Source organism: Cicer arietinum, chromosome 1, assembly GCF_000331145.2.
Source record: "Cicer arietinum cultivar CDC Frontier isolate Library 1 chromosome 1, Cicar.CDCFrontier_v2.0, whole genome shotgun sequence".
Classification (NCBI taxonomy): domain Eukaryota; kingdom Viridiplantae; phylum Streptophyta; class Magnoliopsida; order Fabales; family Fabaceae; genus Cicer; species Cicer arietinum.
The window spans coordinates 52,872,560-52,890,394 of NC_021160.2; the positions used below are offsets into that span (position 1 = coordinate 52,872,560).

At 30.8% G+C, this 17,835-nt stretch overlaps 3 protein-coding genes across 3 annotated transcripts; all 3 read right to left on the reverse strand.

Moving 5' to 3' along the window:
- On the reverse strand, nucleotides 1-3,190 carry LOC101494932 (transcription factor MYBS3). Its single transcript, XM_004486725.4, has 3 exons — nucleotides 2,697-3,190; nucleotides 1,280-1,485; nucleotides 1-795 (listed from the first exon to the last, which is right to left on the reverse strand). Exons 1-3 carry the CDS (start codon nucleotides 3,007-3,009, stop codon nucleotides 268-270), a joined length of 1,047 nt encoding a protein of 348 aa, XP_004486782.1. The 5' UTR covers nucleotides 3,010-3,190; the 3' UTR covers nucleotides 1-267.
- A 364-nt stretch (nucleotides 3,191-3,554) lies between these two features.
- On the reverse strand, nucleotides 3,555-3,881 carry LOC101496138 (transcription factor MYBS3-like). The gene has a single exon (XM_012715387.3). It carries the CDS (start codon nucleotides 3,879-3,881, stop codon nucleotides 3,555-3,557), a length of 327 nt encoding a protein of 108 aa, XP_012570841.1.
- Nucleotides 3,882-11,119: 7,238 nt separating this feature from the next.
- On the reverse strand, nucleotides 11,120-16,924 carry LOC101494618 (NADP-dependent malic enzyme-like). The gene is made up of 21 exons (XM_004486724.4): nucleotides 16,847-16,924; nucleotides 16,535-16,606; nucleotides 15,993-16,264; nucleotides 14,977-15,097; nucleotides 14,776-14,850; nucleotides 14,391-14,542; nucleotides 14,197-14,302; nucleotides 14,020-14,085; nucleotides 13,833-13,928; nucleotides 13,646-13,717; nucleotides 13,459-13,542; nucleotides 13,246-13,344; nucleotides 13,043-13,090; nucleotides 12,893-12,946; nucleotides 12,708-12,806; nucleotides 12,525-12,614; nucleotides 12,348-12,425; nucleotides 12,177-12,251; nucleotides 12,006-12,096; nucleotides 11,734-11,862; nucleotides 11,120-11,462 (listed from the first exon to the last, which is right to left on the reverse strand). The coding sequence occupies exons 1-21, from the start codon at nucleotides 16,907-16,909 to the stop codon at nucleotides 11,374-11,376; spliced, it is 2,031 nt and encodes a 676-aa protein (XP_004486781.2). The 5' UTR covers nucleotides 16,910-16,924; the 3' UTR covers nucleotides 11,120-11,373.
- Nucleotides 16,925-17,835: the final 911 nt, after the last annotated feature.

Genomic DNA, 17,835 nt, shown 5'->3' on the forward strand with positions numbered 1-17,835 from the left:
TGGCAATTATAACCAAACCTAGAGGAACAGGGACCTCTTGGCTGTATTTGATTATTTCAACTTCACTTTTGTTTACAGTTAGAAAGAATAAATATTTGCCAAGAATTGATCTAACCTGAGCTACATACCACCATATGACTTCTTACTACTTAGAAGATTTATGGCTCAGACAAAATAAAATTAAAAAAAATTAATATATAATAGCACAAATGAAAGATGACCAAATGAAGGCTTAATTACTACTGTCTTCACCAGACTTTCAAAGCATCAAACTGCTTGAATGGCGCTGTTCTTGCTGCTGTTTAGATCGGAACCACCAACGGGAGCATTTGCATGGAATGCTGATTGCCTTGAGGGCTCTCCTAACAACTTCAAGGAAAGTGGGGAAGGCTCTCTATCAAGTACCTGTGTTTCCCCAATGCACAGATGAGACATTCCCACAAGTTCATCAACATTGACGGGTTCCTTTGGAATGACCGGTATTGGCTTGAGGACCTGATGATGATATTGAGATGTCTCTCCTCTGTTGAATTCTTCAATGGGAGCTCCAATTGATGGCCATATGGAAAATGGTACAGGTAAATAAGATGGGAAGAATCTTTGAGTCATTGGTGTCAATACCTTTGAAGTTTCATTGGTCTCTTCTACATTTTCTTCGGAAGTAGTTTCCATGGGTTCATATTCTGACTTTAGAGAGAGGTTTAATGATGGCTGTGATTTTCCATTACAAGGTTGTGAGTTCTCAGATGGTGGAAGTAGTGCTTGTTCTTCTGGCATTGAAGTTGAATCTGGACACTGAGGTATGATTTTAAAAAAAAGTTAGCTAGAGAGGAAAAAGACTAACCCTCATCAAACATTACTCACAATCAATAGTTCAATATCTAGCTACAACCAAGATGACCTCATTTGCTGTCATTACCAAATAAAGGCTTCAGTAAATGTGTTACTGTAATAGAAAAATCTTTTGTCTACTGAAGCAAGAACTAGTGTTGAGAAAGATTATCGCAACATATTTCTCTTGATTTATAAATGCACTCTGTTCAAATGAATTCAAGCATAACAGAACAAGATGTTTTCTCAAAACAAGACGCTGTCGACAAAAAACTTGTTATTGTAGTGATGATAACTTATAAAATGTTTATAGGCTGGTGTGGTGGTGTTGATAGGAATAGGATAAGAGGAAACTAGTTTCCTTTTTTATGACTACATATATGTAACAGACATAAGTATGTTCTGCATGAAGATTGCTTAAAACTATATATGATAAATGAAGACCAACCATATCTGGAGCCATGTCGAAAAGGCTGGAACGTCTCTTTTTCCTGGTAGCACTCTGCCGGATAAAGTACTTCTGGGCATGACTTGCTACTTGAGTAGGGGTCCTTGACACAACAAAATTACGTGCTATGCCACGCCAGTCTCCTTTGCCTAGCTTCCGGAGACCAACCAAGAACAACCGATGTTCTTCTTCAGTCCATGGAACACCTAAAACACACAAAAGTGCATATTGAATGAAGTAATCCAATCAACAAGAAAGAAAAAAAAAGGTACCCAGCTTGATTAATGAATCTACTGTCCAAGAAGAGGATTAAAAACCTAAGACCATGATTCAAAAGCCTGTCTTAAAGCCAGACACAACACAATCATTACACAAAGTACTCAGCTGCCAAGCTGATCATTATATATGTATCTTTTTGTTTATATTTCAGTCTAGAGTACAACGGGTATGTAGTGGCTAATTTGCAACATTTTACAAAAACCTTAATAATGCCTATAATTTCTTTTAATCACTCTCCATAATAATCCTCCTAACCAAATAAAGAAAATGTTCATCATTTTTTCTTCTTTTTTTTGTGATAAAAGAAGGCGCAATGTCCACCATTTTTTTTCTATTGCCAATATATTAAATATGTTTGCATCTCTATTTAATAATTTAGAAGTACTACTTGTATATATTGGCCATAAAAAAGAAACATACTAGTACAACATTGCTCAAAATCTGAGTACATTAATACTAGTATGAAACAGCAACTCACATGCACAATTTGTAAACATTCCCTTGTCCTATGATAAATTCAACCGCTACAAGCTACAACTGTCTCAAAATGCTATGCATATTTATAAAACGGGACCAATCAAACAATTATGACATTAAATAAATGTTTCGTATCTATCCAAATTACTCCTACTCATGAATATTAACATTAAATGCCGTCATTGCTCGCATTGCGGGACCAATCAAACAAAATGAGTTCCATAGAATCTCAATGCAAAAACCATAACAAAAATAAAAAATAAAAAAATAGTATACTAGTATACCTTTACGTGATAACAACAACAGTTTTATTTTTCAAATTAAAAAAAAAAAAATAGTATCGTATTTATTTGTACCATTTAATTTAAATTTTAGTAATAACATAGACATTTATGAACTGCTTTGCGTGCAAAAGATAAAAAGCAATGGATTTCACAATCAGAGAGATTCAAAGGCAAATCTAACACGCTAAAAATGTGTGGTTTACCTTCACCGTCATTAACCACCAACTTCACTTTTCATTTCCATTAACTCCAAAAAAAAAAAATATTTTACAACTAAATTATATTATTATTATCAACATTTTTTAAAATGAAAAATTTAAAATGCAAAAATAATAACGTGAAAGCAAAATACGAAGCTGAAAAAAAAAAAAAAATACCTTTCTTTTTCTCACCGCGGCGGGTGGCGAAGGTGGATGCATGAGCCGGGTCATCGGACAAGTAACCATCCGGGTCATGAGGCGGGTCGGAGCAAGGTGAACCAGGATTAAGCGATGAACCAGCGTATGTCGAAGAAGAAGAAGAACAATGATGATGATTAGCGAGGGTTAGATTTCCCATACTCGCGCTCTTTTGGATGATTGATCCATCCGTTAACCTAACACCGAAGATTTTCACCCCGGCGCCACCTCTCGACGGACATGTCCGTGAGTTGTGGCCGTTGTTGCTGCAGTGAGAGCACCGCCGAGTCATGCCGATTCTCCGCCGCCTGACTCGGTCTTAAGAGCAATCACGAGGGGTTCCAAAAGGAAACAATAATTAACAACAAAGTGTTATATTTTGATATATCAATATTATAAATGGATAGATAGAAAAAATATAAGTTAGAGAGAAAAATAAAATGAGTGCATGCGTTTCGCTTAATTAAGAAAAACGACCTTCTTGAATAATTCTTGATTTTTGTATTCACTCCGAGGCTAAATCTGGAATTTCACTTTAACGTCTTACATGGGTTGCTAGTAGAACGCGCTCCATCGTTCGTTCCTTTTTTATTATTACTGCAATCACTATTTTACCCCTCTTATTCTTCCTTGTATATCTCTCTTACGTTATCCTTTGTTGTGATATAATTATTTTTTTCCCGTTAAATTTAACAATTAGATAATCTTTAAATTGAAATTTATTATGAGACTGTCCATTGAATTGAAATTTTAAGGTTTAGATGTATTGCATTTTAGGATTGATAATCCAAATTGTTGATTTGGTTTTTAAAGAGAAGTAGTTAAGGCGAGGATATATTATTTTTGGTTGTTGAGAAAGAGCTCACCGCGGCGGGTGGCGAAGGTGGATGCATGAGCCGGGTCATCGGACAAGTAACCATCCGGGTCATGAGGCGGGTCGGAGCAAGGTGAACCAGGATTAAGCGATGAACCAGCGTATGTCGAAGAAGAAGAAGAACAATGATGATGATTAGCGAGGGTTAGATTTCCCATACTCGCGCTCTTTTGGATGATTGATCCATCCGTTAACCTAACACCGAAGATTTTCACCCCGGCGCCACCTCTCGACGGACATGTCCGTGAGTTGTGGCCGTTGTTGCTGCAGTGAGAGCACCGCCGAGTCATGCCGATTCTCCGCCGCCTGACTCGGTCTTAAGAGCAATCACGAGGGGTTCCAAAAGGAAACAATAATTAACAACAAAGTGTTATATTTTGATATATCAATATTATAAATGGATAGATAGAAAAAATATAAGTTAGAGAGAAAAATAAAATGAGTGCATGCGTTTCGCTTAATTAAGAAAAACGACCTTCTTGAATAATTCTTGATTTTTGTATTCACTCCGAGGCTAAATCTGGAATTTCACTTTAACGTCTTACATGGGTTGCTAGTAGAACGCGCTCCATCGTTCGTTCCTTTTTTATTATTACTGCAATCACTATTTTACCCCTCTTATTCTTCCTTGTATATCTCTCTTACGTTATCCTTTGTTGTGATATAATTATTTTTTTCCCGTTAAATTTAACAATTAGATAATCTTTAAATTGAAATTTATTATGAGACTGTCCATTGAATTGAAATTTTAAGGTTTAGATGTATTGCATTTTAGGATTGATAATCCAAATTGTTGATTTGGTTTTTAAAGAGAAGTAGTTAAGGCGAGGATATATTATTTTTGGTTGTTGAGAAAGAGTTGGTCAAAATGGATAACGTGGTGAGTATTTTGATTATTTATTTAAGGAAAAGAACGGTTGGAGAGTAAACACGGACGCTAACTTTTTATCTGTTTATCCTCTCAACAAACATATTTATGGCAAAAGAGCTTTTCATTTTCTTCTCTTCTAATATCTCATTTCCAAATCTACGTACTCCTATATTCCATACTTTGCTTTTTAATTTAGTAGTTTTTTCTTTGTGGAACTTTTTTATTTAGCTTTGATTGTTCATTTGGTAATTTAAATACTAGACAATATATTTTTTGTATGAAAAAATTTAGGTGGCTCTCAAAACTTACCAAAATCATAAAAAACTTTGACAAATTCATACTATATATATATATATATACCAATGAAATTCGTACAAATATATAAATTCCTACAATAATAATTTTAAAAAATTAACTAGTTTAAAATAAAATATAAGTAAAAAATTAAAAATTAATGTATCTAATTATAGATATATTATCTTTTCAAATACTACTATTTTTTATTTCTTTTAATTAATTGAATATTTCATTAATTTGACAATTAATGATTTAATTGATTATTTGACAAAGTAAGTATAAATAAAAGAGATTGAATAATATTATTATAAAATATTATTATCAAGATTTTGTGTTATCGTTAATGTATATAAATTTAAAAATATTAAATTGAAATGGTGTATATAATATTAATTAAATAATATAATTTAATAATAATAACTATTATTACATTATAAATTTAAAAATAATTATTTATTTTGAGACTATGTTTTTTGGAAATGAGTGATTAAGATGAGTATCATTTATGTTTATTTATTTGTGTACCAGTTTCCATTATTGAATATACAAAAGAGATTTTTATAATTCATTTGAAAATTAAGATATTTTAATACCGTCAAATTAAATCACTATTAGTTAAATAATATGTCATTTATGAATAAATTTAAACATATTTTAGATTTAAGATCATCAATTTTTTAAATTTTATCTTTTAAGTTTATTTTAAAATAACATTTATTATTATTTTTATTTAAAATTTTAATCTTTATAACTATTAAAATTAAAATGGAATAAATAAATATACTAAAATATTTAATTTAATTAACTTTAATAAATATTATAATAATGAATTAAATAAAATTATAAGGGATTCATATTTTTTTTTATAATACCTATAACTTGTCATATAAAAATCGACTGCGCAATTATTGGGATAGATGGCGGTGTTTGTATGGTAGTTAAGTGAAATGATTTGAATTAGTTAAGATTAAATTAGAATTGAAAATATAGCAATGGCTAAATTAGGCTAATGGAAGTTTACGAATCAATAATAGGTCACGTGTGGAATGGCTAGTGGCTCCAGCTGCTTTACGTGGAGTTGAAGCTATTACATGTCACATTACTTTATCAATATTTTTACAAACCTTTTCTAAAAGGATCTATTCGTGAGTAGAAAAAGTGTATTTGCATAATCCAAACGAATATTTTCGTTCTTACTTTAGTCTTTCTTTATTTCTTGCTAAAATACTAGTAGTAACTTTCTTGACAAAGCTAATATATACTAATGTTGTGAAACTGAAAGGTAATAATAGATGGTTCGCTAATAGTTTTCAACTATAATTCTATTTTTGTCTTAAACAATTGTGTTAAAGAATAAATTTTATCTTTTTGGTTGTGGATTTTGTAACTCTAAAAAAGAATGTTATGTGTGGAATTAAATTTTATGTGAGCTAATTAAACTGATGGAAATATAAGTAAAAAGTAAAGTAGAAATATAAAAGATAAATTATAAGAAAAATTATAAGTTTAATTGATTGTGTGTGTAAAATAAAATATATAATATGTAATTATAAACAAAATTAATTTTATTGATCAGAAACATCGTGGTCTACCAATTTTAATCTTAACTTGCCTTATTCTCGTAAGTAATATGTGTTTTTGTCATATAATAGATGTATGTGGCATTCTACGTTTGGTTTGGTTTCTCTCTATACCGCGGACTCCCGGCATTGCTATTTCCTTTATCCATGTGTTCATAACCACTTATGTTCGCGCTTAGTAAAAATAGTTGTGTTGTTTCAATTCAACATGGGCTAAAACATAAAACACCATTATTATAGCTAAATTGTCACATTTCTTTGTTTTTTTTTTTCCTTGTAATTTTGACATACCCATGACTCTTGTAGGACCCCTTGAACCTAAGAAAGATTCATCTAAATTGTATTCAAAAATTCATTGTTCGTTCAACTTTAATTCAACTATGGATTACATGGATATCAACTAAAGTCAATTAGGTTGTTGGTCGTTCGCAGCTAACATCTAGATTACTTGTAGGCGTAAACAAATGTATCATGTGTCACACTATCTATTAAATTAAGTTGGGAGATGTGCAATACAAATAGTATATTGTGTGAATAGTATAATCATTGTATAGTAAAACGGAAAATAGCTATTATAAACCCTTTCTCGATTTACGAATAGATGAAAACTCATTTTAATTAGCCTTATCATATGCTAACCTTTATCCATAAATAGTTTTAGTCGAACGTCAGCAATTCATCTTACTATTTTATCTCCTACGTTCTTCATAATTGTCTTCTCTAACATTGTCATGTCTCCATTTAATTCATAAAATTGTTCTCACAACTATGTTGGTAGTGAGAATTCTGATATAGAATCCTCTTCTTTCTCTATAAATCTCAACAAATGAGAATCTTATGTCTCTCTTTCTTATTCAAGATCACCATATTGTCCGTTGAATAGGAAAAAGACTATAAAAATTCATTATATTAGTTAATCACATTATTCAATTAATCACACTAGTTAATTATTATTCACATTAGTTGAATAAGTAACTACTTGGTTTGCAGTGGGACACAAGATCTGAGATCCTATTGGATATCTATATATCATAATTTTAAAAACGTCCAAAGTCCAAAATAGTAGTTTTGATCAAATGTGCAATGAGGCAATATTCTACCACTAATATAATCATACCACAAGTTATAGCATAAGCTATTTTTTCAACACAATATTTTTTCAACACAAAATAAAACAAAGTCAAATAATTTTTATATAAATTGTAATATTTTTTCATGAATTATCCGAGATAATTTATAAAAAATAATTTAAAATAATTTATAAACATATCATAAATTGTTTTTTTAAATTCTTATAAAAAAATTATAAATATTTATATCAATAAATAATTTTAAATATATCAATAAATAAAAACTTTATTATAAGTTCAAACAAACTCCTTCAAGTTTCATCCCTTCCTTTTGATTGATAAATATACACATATCCTTCGCACCTAGCAACCTATACCTTTCGATAATTCAATTAAATTAGAAAATAATGTTTCCTTAAATTTTAGAATACAATTAGGTAGTGGACAAATGTAATGTCCCCATCGTGGCTAAAGCTACAGAGTAGATTCATTGACCCGACAAAATCTTGGGGTTCTAGCCATTGATTGGTTAATTAATATTCTAGAAAATTTTCAGTCGTAAGTAGTTAAACAAAATTATCTCCGAAGATAAAGATGTATATGATTTGTACGGACACGTGGGAGCATGGATTACTGGGAATTTTACAATTCTTACCAGAATGGGTGAATGAAGTAAAGTCAAGCTTTTGCATTTTTTAAATTTTGTGTTGAAAAATCATAAACTTCCAAGAAACTAGCTTTTACACGGGAATTTATATATATAGATTTTAAGGTACAATAATTTGATTAGAGTTAGATCATTCATTGGCTTCGATCATGATGCTATTATTTACCATTATTCCTATGTGCTGGCATACATTAATGTAAATTAACCTATACTAGTTTTTTATGCTGTTTTTAAATAATAATAATAATAATAATAATTAGGGTACAAAGTATTATATGATAAAGTTGATTTTTATGTTGGTTAAACATACATAATGATGCCTCTTTAAATCATTGTCAAGAAAAAAAGGTAATACATTTACTTTTTCTTGTGGACATAAATAAATTTATAGATCAATATTAAAAATAAGTCGGCGCATTCTTTTTTAAAAATTTAACGGCAAAATTCACGCATAATAATTATACATAAGAGGGAGATCTTGTTAAATTTTGTGTTGTGAGGATATTGTAAAAATCAGAACCGTAAATATAAAAATAGTAATGAAGATAATTATGATTGTATAAAAAATTCCAAAATGTATATTATACTAAATTATATGTTTGATTCTCCAATCAATGATTAATATATAAATAATAGATGCAAATATGTATATAAAAAAATTATATTTAAGATATTTTAAATTTTTTGAAGAAAACTATACGACCTCTTTAAAACACATTCAGTCTAATGATCAAACAATTCAAACTAGGATTTTAGACTTAAAAAAAACTATTTTTTATCAAAAGAAAAAATACTTTACTTAAGTTTAATAGTTCATGACTTCATATTAACTAAATAAAACATATAGTTTAATAAATATTAAATAAAATTGATTGTGTCAATTTAACAAATAATTTTGCATCTAAAAAACTTATTATTTTTTTATATAAAAAATCTCATTGAACTCATTTGTGTTAGGTCGGCCTATTTTAAGTATATATTTCACTAATAGTTCTAAAAAAAATATTTTCTACACATACTCTCGAATATTAGAGAACCGAAAAATAATTTCAAGTGACCACTGAGCTATTTGCACAAGAATGTCAAATCTAGTTTGTTGCATACGTTCAACCAATAATAATATGCAACCTTCCAAACAAATATTTTTAAATCTTTCACCTATTTTGAATTGGAACCCACATCCCAATATATTATATTAAATGTAAGCTATATGAGTCGTATTCGTGGGACATTGTCTTTGTACTATTTGAATTGTGTTTTTAACTTTGTGGAATCATTAGTAAAATAATAATTATAAATAATGAAATTATGGTAAAAACTAAGGGCGATAACAACGAATAATTATAAATAAGAAATATTTACACCGGCAACATATATAAATTAAATAATTATTATGTTGTTTTTAAAATATTTTCACGAACCTAGTTCAGAAAAATTGAATATCTCCGTTTGATAAAATATGATTAAATGTATATATATAATTTATTATTAGATTTATTATTTTATGCATAATATACAGATGAACTATAAGTGTAATTTCTTTTTTTTCTTCCAATTTTTTATTTATTGGGTTGTAAACATATAATTAATTGTAGGTGTAAAATAGCTTTGCACTATATTATATCATATCTGATTTCATAAAACAATTGATTGGATGATACTAAAAACTTTAAACGGTATTTATTTTTATAATCGTTTACACGGTGTTGATATCAGATCCAAATCAAAATTTAGTGTTGAATGGTGTGAGTTGAAACTTGAATGTGAAGTTGAATTTGTAGAAAAGAAAATAGATTTTGTGGCGATTTCCGAGAAAGAATGAAGTTAATAAGACAATTGGAGAACGGACTTGACCCAAGGTTACCATCTAAGAGTGTGGCCCTTTAAGAGATCCATAGGAAGAATATGAATTGTACCTCGTTACTATTAGTGACATTTAATTTTTGACAAAAAATTAAAATTCCGTAATAAGAATTATTAATTATTTTTTAAATATTATGTTATAGATTTACCTTTTGTCCTATCTTATCTTTAACAAAAAGATAAAGACGTTGAATGAAGGAAAATTATAAAAGATTGCAAAAATTGCTCACATTAGAAACTAAAAATTGTCTAATAAAAAAATAAAGTGTGTAGTTAATAACCTATGTATTGCTCACTTAGAAAAAACTAAATATACATTAGTAAAAAGCATATATGAATAGGATATGTGCAAGACACTCGTATTATATAATTGAAATTCAAAATCACAAACTCGGTCTGATGAACTGTATATTTTTCTTTTGACCAAAGAATCCTTATGATAAAAGTTAGAGATCAATCGATTCGAAATACAAACATCTATTTAAAGGATTGATATTTTTTCAAAAATAGATTTTTCATATGCAATGACGGATTAAAATTATGACTAAATATTTAAAGACTCAATTATCTATTAACTATACACACTATGTTGAAGGACAATCTTAAAAAGAAAAAGTACATTATAAACAAATTTAATGTGAAATCTGATTTTTTTTTAATTTTTTTGTATTCATCAAAGAAATTTTATATAGAGACTAAGTAAAATTATTAAAAACTCAAGATAAAATGAATAACTTAATGTTTGAATGATATTTGCTATATCCACGTCTGATTCAGCAGTGTTTTTTTCTTTTTTTTTTTATAGTTTACTTTGAATACATAAGTGCCCAATTTACCGAATTATTTAGGTCCCAATGACAATAAAGTATGTGTTTCTAGTTTTCTACATTCCATCACGAAGAACATAGTATGTTCAAAGCCATTCTCAAATTTCCCACAAATGACTTTAATATAGATCACCGTCCATTACACATTCGGCACTAAGAGCATTTTTTAGATAATCTCACGGGGAAAGTTATTCTTTTAGTATTTTAAACATTGTTTTAGAACATTTGTTAACATTAACAATTGTCTTAACGTAACTAATATATTTATTGTCGGTTCTCATTTGATTAAAAAAATATAGTTATTCAATATTGTTAATGTGAGGAAGATTTGGCTTGAGTTGGTGATAAGAAAATACTCACGAAACTAACACGTTTTTCTAATTTTGAACAGTCACAAAAAATTATTATAGCATAACATAAAATTTCAAGCTACCTTTAATAGTCCTCCAACTACCACTACACCTCCCTAATTTCCTTCCTAACTCATCCAATATAATAATGACAGATAAAAACAGAACAAGAAACGAAAAAAAAATAAAAAAATTGATATTAAAATGATTTCATGATAAAAGAAAAAGAAAATAGGGGTATTATTGTCTTTGTCATTTCACCGGTAGCTTCTGTAGGCTGGTGTATACATACAGCTCTCAGCAAACTTCACCAAATCTTTCGGCTGTGGTAGGCGAGTGGCCAAGCCTAACAAATACACATAAAACTCAATAATTATAATTTAAGTCATGTTTGGACGAACGCTTATAGTATAAGCGCTTATCACAGAAGTGTTTACGTATAAACTATTTTTATTTCAAATGATAAAATAAAGTCAAATTATTTTCATTTAAGTTATCATGAAGAGTATATAGTAATCAGTTTATGTACATGTAATAAGTTGTTTTGACATGCTTTTTCTAAATGGTTTATTTCAAAGATGAAAAACATATAGTGTGATAGGAAAGTAAAAGCTTACCAAGCTCATAAGCCTTAGCAGCAACTTTAGCAGCTATTTGAGCTGATATCTTTCTGATGTCAGTGAATGGTGGGAATATCAGACCCTTCTCAAAGTTCTCTTCTGATACTTCTCCAGCCAATGCCTCAGCTGTGTTCCATTCAATAATAACAAAAATACCATGTCATTTCAACCATACTTTATTACATCAATCCAATAATTCCATTTATTTATGAAATGTATTTATTCCATATGTCCTGAACATAATATTGAAATTACTATTGCGAACTTACAGGCGGCCAGAAGCAGGTCGTCATGCACGCGAATGGTCCCGGACATTATTAAACCTAGGCCGAACCCAGGGAATATGTATGCATTATTTGCCTGATGAACAAAATATCCAAATTAGACCCTTATTGCATGTGAAAATTTTGTTATTAAAAAAAAATCTTGAGGTTATAAACCTGGCCAGGCACAAACACTTTTCCTTTGTATTCCACCGGCGGGAATGGGCTACCACTTGCAAAAATGGCACGTCCCTGATACGTAGACAAGTGAAGAAAATAAAAATGAATAGTCAGCACTATAAAGATCGCTTAAAATTTAATGCATAATTGCAAGTTGCTTTGTATTACCTTGCTCCACTTATAAGCTTCTTCGGCGGTACATTCGGACTGTGACGTTGGGTTCGAAAGAGAAAGAATGATAGGTTTCTACAAGCATTATCAAACAATACAACATTACTCAACTTATTCGGACACGAAATTGCATGGGAGGTAAAAGCTAAGTAGATGAATAGATAGACTCAATACCTCGTTAATGGAAGCCATTGCCTCAATGACCTCTTTCGTAAAAGTTCTTCCTTGTCCCGATGTTCCGATAAGCACAGTTGGCTTAATTTGCTGAAAAGATAACATTGAAAGTGTAAGGAAACAAAAAGTTCTGTTCTGTGTATGTATGTGTCTAGGAGTAATAAACCGGAAGATTGATCGTACCTTCACAGCATCGAGAAGGTTTTTAACAGGTTCATGTTCATGAGCCCACGGCTTCTTGAAATGTTGAAGTGAGTCTTTACGGGAACTGACAATCAATCCCTGCATAAGTAGGATTAGAAGATTCATACAAAGGAAGACCAAAAAATCTACTTCATGAAGATGAAACTGATTTGTGTTTAACAAACCTTTGAGTCCACCAACCAAATATTCTTGCGCACTTCTTCTAACGGGGCATTTGTCTGTATCGAAAATGGTAAGTTCTCAATAAATCTAAAATTATTCATGTAATGTTTGCGCATCGCAATACTCTCACCACCCTAAAAGTAACTACCAACCTGTTTAGATGTTTCAAGTGCAATGAGTTCTGCGATTCCAGTGCCCGCCTGCAACCACCCGAAAATATAATTAAGCCACAGAGTAAATGGATATAGCAGTTACCAGTTTGTATTCAAAGTGATTTCAAAATATCTACATTTAACGAGTTTTAATACACTATGTCAAGCAGTTCCGAAGAATGCATTGAATTATACAGACATACCTCTCCAGCACCAAGGAATAAAAATCTGTGGTCAGCTAAGTTTCCACCGACTAATTTCAAAGCTGCAACTAGTCCAGCAAGAACAACCGATGCCGTTCCCTAAAACAAAGTAGATACATTGTTAGAGACAGTTATGATATATATATATATATATGAGCATAGTTATCAAAATAATTGAATTCAATATTTAAGATAGGAATTTATAGTTATTACCTGAATATCATCGTTGAAAACCAGATGTGTCGATCTATATTTTTCAAGCAGATCAAAAGCATTGTGGTTTGCAAAGTCTTCAAACTAATTATGTGGCATACCAGATACACAAAACAAGAAAGTTGAAATTAGTACCAACTTTTTCACCATAAGCCAATAAATTGTTCCTTTTCACACTGCTTTATACCTGAATTAGGACTTTTTCACCGTAAGTTTGCTTGACCGCAGTCATAAATTCGTGCATAAGTTCAGAATATTCCTACATTCAGAAAAGTTAGAGCAAAGTAAATAGTATGTTCATATTAGAAATTCGGGATGCGTGAAATTAAAAAGAAGTAACTCCGCCTGGCACGCAAAGAAAGTGGGTCACAAACCTGTCCGGTTGCTCGTCTTTGCTTTAGTCCAATATATAATTCATCGTTAAGCAGCTTCTCATTGTTTGTCCCCACATCAATAGTAATAGGCAAGCACTGTAACAAATTTAAAAGAAAACATTATAGATGTAATACAAAATGAAGGTTACACTATACACATATTACAATTTAGCCGAAATATACTTACAGCGGAAGGACGAACTCCTCCTAGTGCCGTGTATAAAGAAAGTTTTCCCACCGGTATTCCCATTCCCTGAGAGTACAACATAGGTTGCCAAAGGAGAGGTTACATTACAACATCAGATTTGGTGATTCAATTTAACTATCATAAATTAATAACGTGAGCATGCATAATTGAAATTACCTGACACCCTAGATCCCCTAGACCCAATATCCGTTCTCCGTCAGTCACAACTATGACTTGAATGTTCTTCTCAGGCCAATTCCTCAGTACTTCAAGAATCCTCCCCCTTAAAATCATAGACATAATATTCAATCAAAGGTGAACACAGACAAAGAACTCAAGGATGATAAAAGAGCAGTCAAGGTCATACTTACTTCTCTTTCAAACTTATATAAAGACCTTGTGGGCGCATAAAAATGCTCCCGTATTTCTGGCAAGCCTCACCAACAGTTGGAGTATACACAACTGGGAGTAATTCTTCAACGTGTTCAATGAGAAGTTTGTAAAACAGACGCTCGTTTCTTTCCTGCAATCCACAATATATCAAAGTGAAAGCATTAGAATTCAAGTCCGAAAATTGCCATTTCAAAAAGTGACAGCGTAAATGACATATAAATAATGTCAAAACTGAAAATCCTTCAGAGATTGCTGCAAAAATGTATCACCCACTAGCATTTTTATTCACATTTCATTCTACAGTTAGACATAATTTAATTTCCGACTATTAGCGCATCAAAATAATTGTTCACAAGGACACACCTGAAGATCCATCATTGCCATATATTTCTGCAGCGGAACTTGGTACTGGCGTATGTGCTGGATCATTTTCTTAACCTGCACAGTAATGTGGCCGTAACTTAAATTACTGTTGTGTGAGCATGTTCACAATCTAGCAGGTTCCAAAATTTATAAAAATAGAGTATTTGCGTTATGTTCTTATGTTCTAGTCAGATGATTAACCTGAGTTTCTTGAGGAATAACTGACGGGGGAAGAAGACCGCGCAAGTAGTGAGCATCCCTCTCTTTTTCGGTGAAGGCCAGCCCTTTGTTGAAGTGGGGATCTCGCAACAATGTATAACCACTATAAAGCAAGAATCAGCCAATTATTAAGAACATTAGAAATTAGAATTGCACCAATCACATAGTATCCTACTGCCATAACAAAGAGAAACAAACACAAAGATTCAGAGGACAAATGGGTGAGAAGGGTGATTGATTTGTGGCTCTTATTCTGAAAAGTCGAAACTGAGTAAAATTATGAAATATGGACATATATACAGAACTCTTAATAATTAAAGACGCTACTCAAATAATAAGTGATTCAATATGTTCAAAAATAAACTATTAGTAAAATAATTTGTTTGAGAGCTTGATACACAAAGATGCAGATTAGCACATATACCACAGAAATAACTATAATTGCTAGTAGCATATATAAAACAGAAACAGAATCAAAATGTTTGACGATATAAACTAGGTGAACCAAATATGTACTATATTTGGTTCTGCTTGGAATATTAAGTGGTTTATGTTTAGATACATTAACGTAAAAGTGAGTTGAACAATAAATTCCAGTGAAAAAAATCACAATTAGACACAAAAGCTACAAATTCTAGCTTCAAGTTAGAATCAATTCTTCAGGCAAAATCAATTCTACTTGAGAGCAACCAAACATGTCAAAATCAATTTTACACCTCCAGAATTAACTATAGCAACGTGAAACAAACAAACATAGACAAATCTAACAAGCATATTCAAGATCCCCTTTTTACTAAATAAATAATTAATAAAATTCCATGCTTCATTCATACCAACAAGATTTGTTCAATCAAATTCCAAGAACTTCAATTAAGGGAATATCAGAGACAACAAAACAAACAAGGATCTAATATGAATCTACTGAAGTGTAAAAACATAAGCAAAATATCACATGATCAAAATCAAGAATATCTTAAGATCATGAGCGTCACTCTCACCTAGCGACAGAAACACTCCAAGGAGTAACAAAGTGATCCTCCGTGGCCTTATCTTCGCCGTAAACATCCCGAGGACCGCCACCGGAGATCGGGTTGTTGTCAACATCCTCCACCACCGCCTCCTTCTTAATTTCTTTCAAAGGTGTCTCCATCACATTCACAACACTACCGTTTCTGTCATTGATTGGAGACATACAAGTCACCCTCCAAGGACCATAACCCTTTTTCTGTCCACCACAGAAGTTACCACACCCACCTAATCCTGAGTTACTCTGCTCATAAATTTCACCAAAAGGGGAAAAATTCAGACAATATTATCAATACCCAGATGAACAAATCAACTGATCTCATTCAAAATCACAATAAAAATATCATCTTTTTTTCCATGTAGCTGAAAAAAAAAACAAATAAATAACCCAGAAACTTGTTGAGTTATTTAAAAATCTAAAATTTTGTTATACAGAATTACGAAGAAAATGAAAAGAATTTAGTTTTGTGATTTAAAGAATGAAATGAGAGAGATTGAAAAGAATTGGAGTTACCAGGAAGTTGCATCTGGTTGAGGAGATCATGATGGCGAATGAAGTTAAAGAAAGAGAGAGAGTCCTGCTTTGCTAAATCACAGCGAGAGAGAGAGAGAGAGAGAGATGAGAGAGAGAATATATTTAGAGAGAGAGATAGAGAGAGAAAGAGAAAGAGTGTTAAGGGAAGCAAGGTAGTAGTTTCTCTATCTCTCTCTCTCTCACCTCTTTACCTGATGAAGATGAAAATGAAGAATTGAGTTTTGTTCCCTGTTACAAAAAAACAGAAGCAAATTGTGTTGGAATGGAACTAAAAAACTGTCCTAAGCTCACCTTAAAAAGGTTGTAACTCGCAACTTGTTTTTGCAACAAGTTCCAGGAACTCCATTTTCCCATCTTTTTCTGACCAAACTACCCTTCTCTTCTTCCAATACTTTCTCTTTTCTTTTTTTATTTTATTTTAAGTATAGCAAAAACAAAAAATAAACACTCCAAAATCCACGTGCGCCCTCATTCCACGTTATCATTATTTTTTTTTTATATTATAAAATATAATTAGTTAATATATATTAAGAATAGATAAAAATGGTAGTAGTCAATATTAAACTCTAGACCTCTTATATATATATATTATTTGGTGTCTCTTAACCAAACTAATGGATTATATGGAGGTTAATTAAGCTCACTTTAACGGTTTTTTAAAACATTTTTTTTATTTGATGAAATTTGTGTAGATCTAAATATTGAAAATGGATTGTACATTAGTGAGTGATTGTATAAAAGGTGTTAAAATGAATGTTGTTGGTTATTCTCTTATTTATCAAATGTGTTATTTAGATATATAAAATACATTTTATGTAAGTATCTTTTTCTCATCATGATTACTAAAAAGAAACAATATTTATATGGTGTATGACTATGATGTTGAAATTTGTCCGAAAATGATTTCTTCTTATTTATGGGATGAGATCGCGAGAGCTGTGGATGTAGTGCCAGTATCCAATTTTTGTGGTAGTTGTGAGTGCCATCATATTTGTTTTGTTTTTTTATAATGGAAAACATACATTAACTTGTGGATTTAGGCAAGTTTCGTCATATTATATATATATATAAATAAGGAATTTCTATGGTACATTATAGTTTGTGGATTTAGACAACTTTCGTCATATTTATATTGAATTTTTATAGTATATTTTAAAAATTAACATATTTTAGTACTATTAAATTATATTATTGATAAGTGAATGAAATGTCATTTATAAATAAATTTAATTATATTTTAATTTAACATTTTCAAGTTTTTAAGTTTTATTTTTTAAATT

Coding starts and splice junctions, on each gene's coding strand:
- LOC101494932 (XM_004486725.4), bottom strand. CDS start 3,009: ATGACTCGGCGGTGCTCTCACTGCAGCAACAACGGCCACAACTCACGG. Junction 1,486..2,696: donor CCGCGGTGAGAAAAAGAAAG/GTATTTTTTTTT, acceptor TGTGTGTTTTAG/GTGTTCCATGGACTGAAGAA. Junction 796..1,279: donor TCGACATGGCTCCAGATATG/GTTGGTCTTCAT, acceptor ATCATACCTCAG/TGTCCAGATTCAACTTCAAT.
- LOC101496138 (XM_012715387.3), bottom strand. CDS start 3,881: ATGACTCGGCGGTGCTCTCACTGCAGCAACAACGGCCACAACTCACGG.
- LOC101494618 (XM_004486724.4), bottom strand. CDS start 16,909: ATGGGAAAATGGAGTTCCTGGAACTTGTTGCAAAAACAAGTTGCGAGT. Junction 14,303..14,390: donor TATATAAGTTTGAAAGAGAA/GTAAGTATGACC, acceptor TATGATTTTAAG/GGGGAGGATTCTTGAAGTAC. Junction 12,252..12,347: donor AAGCTTATAAGTGGAGCAAG/GTAATACAAAGC, acceptor TCTACGTATCAG/GGACGTGCCATTTTTGCAAG.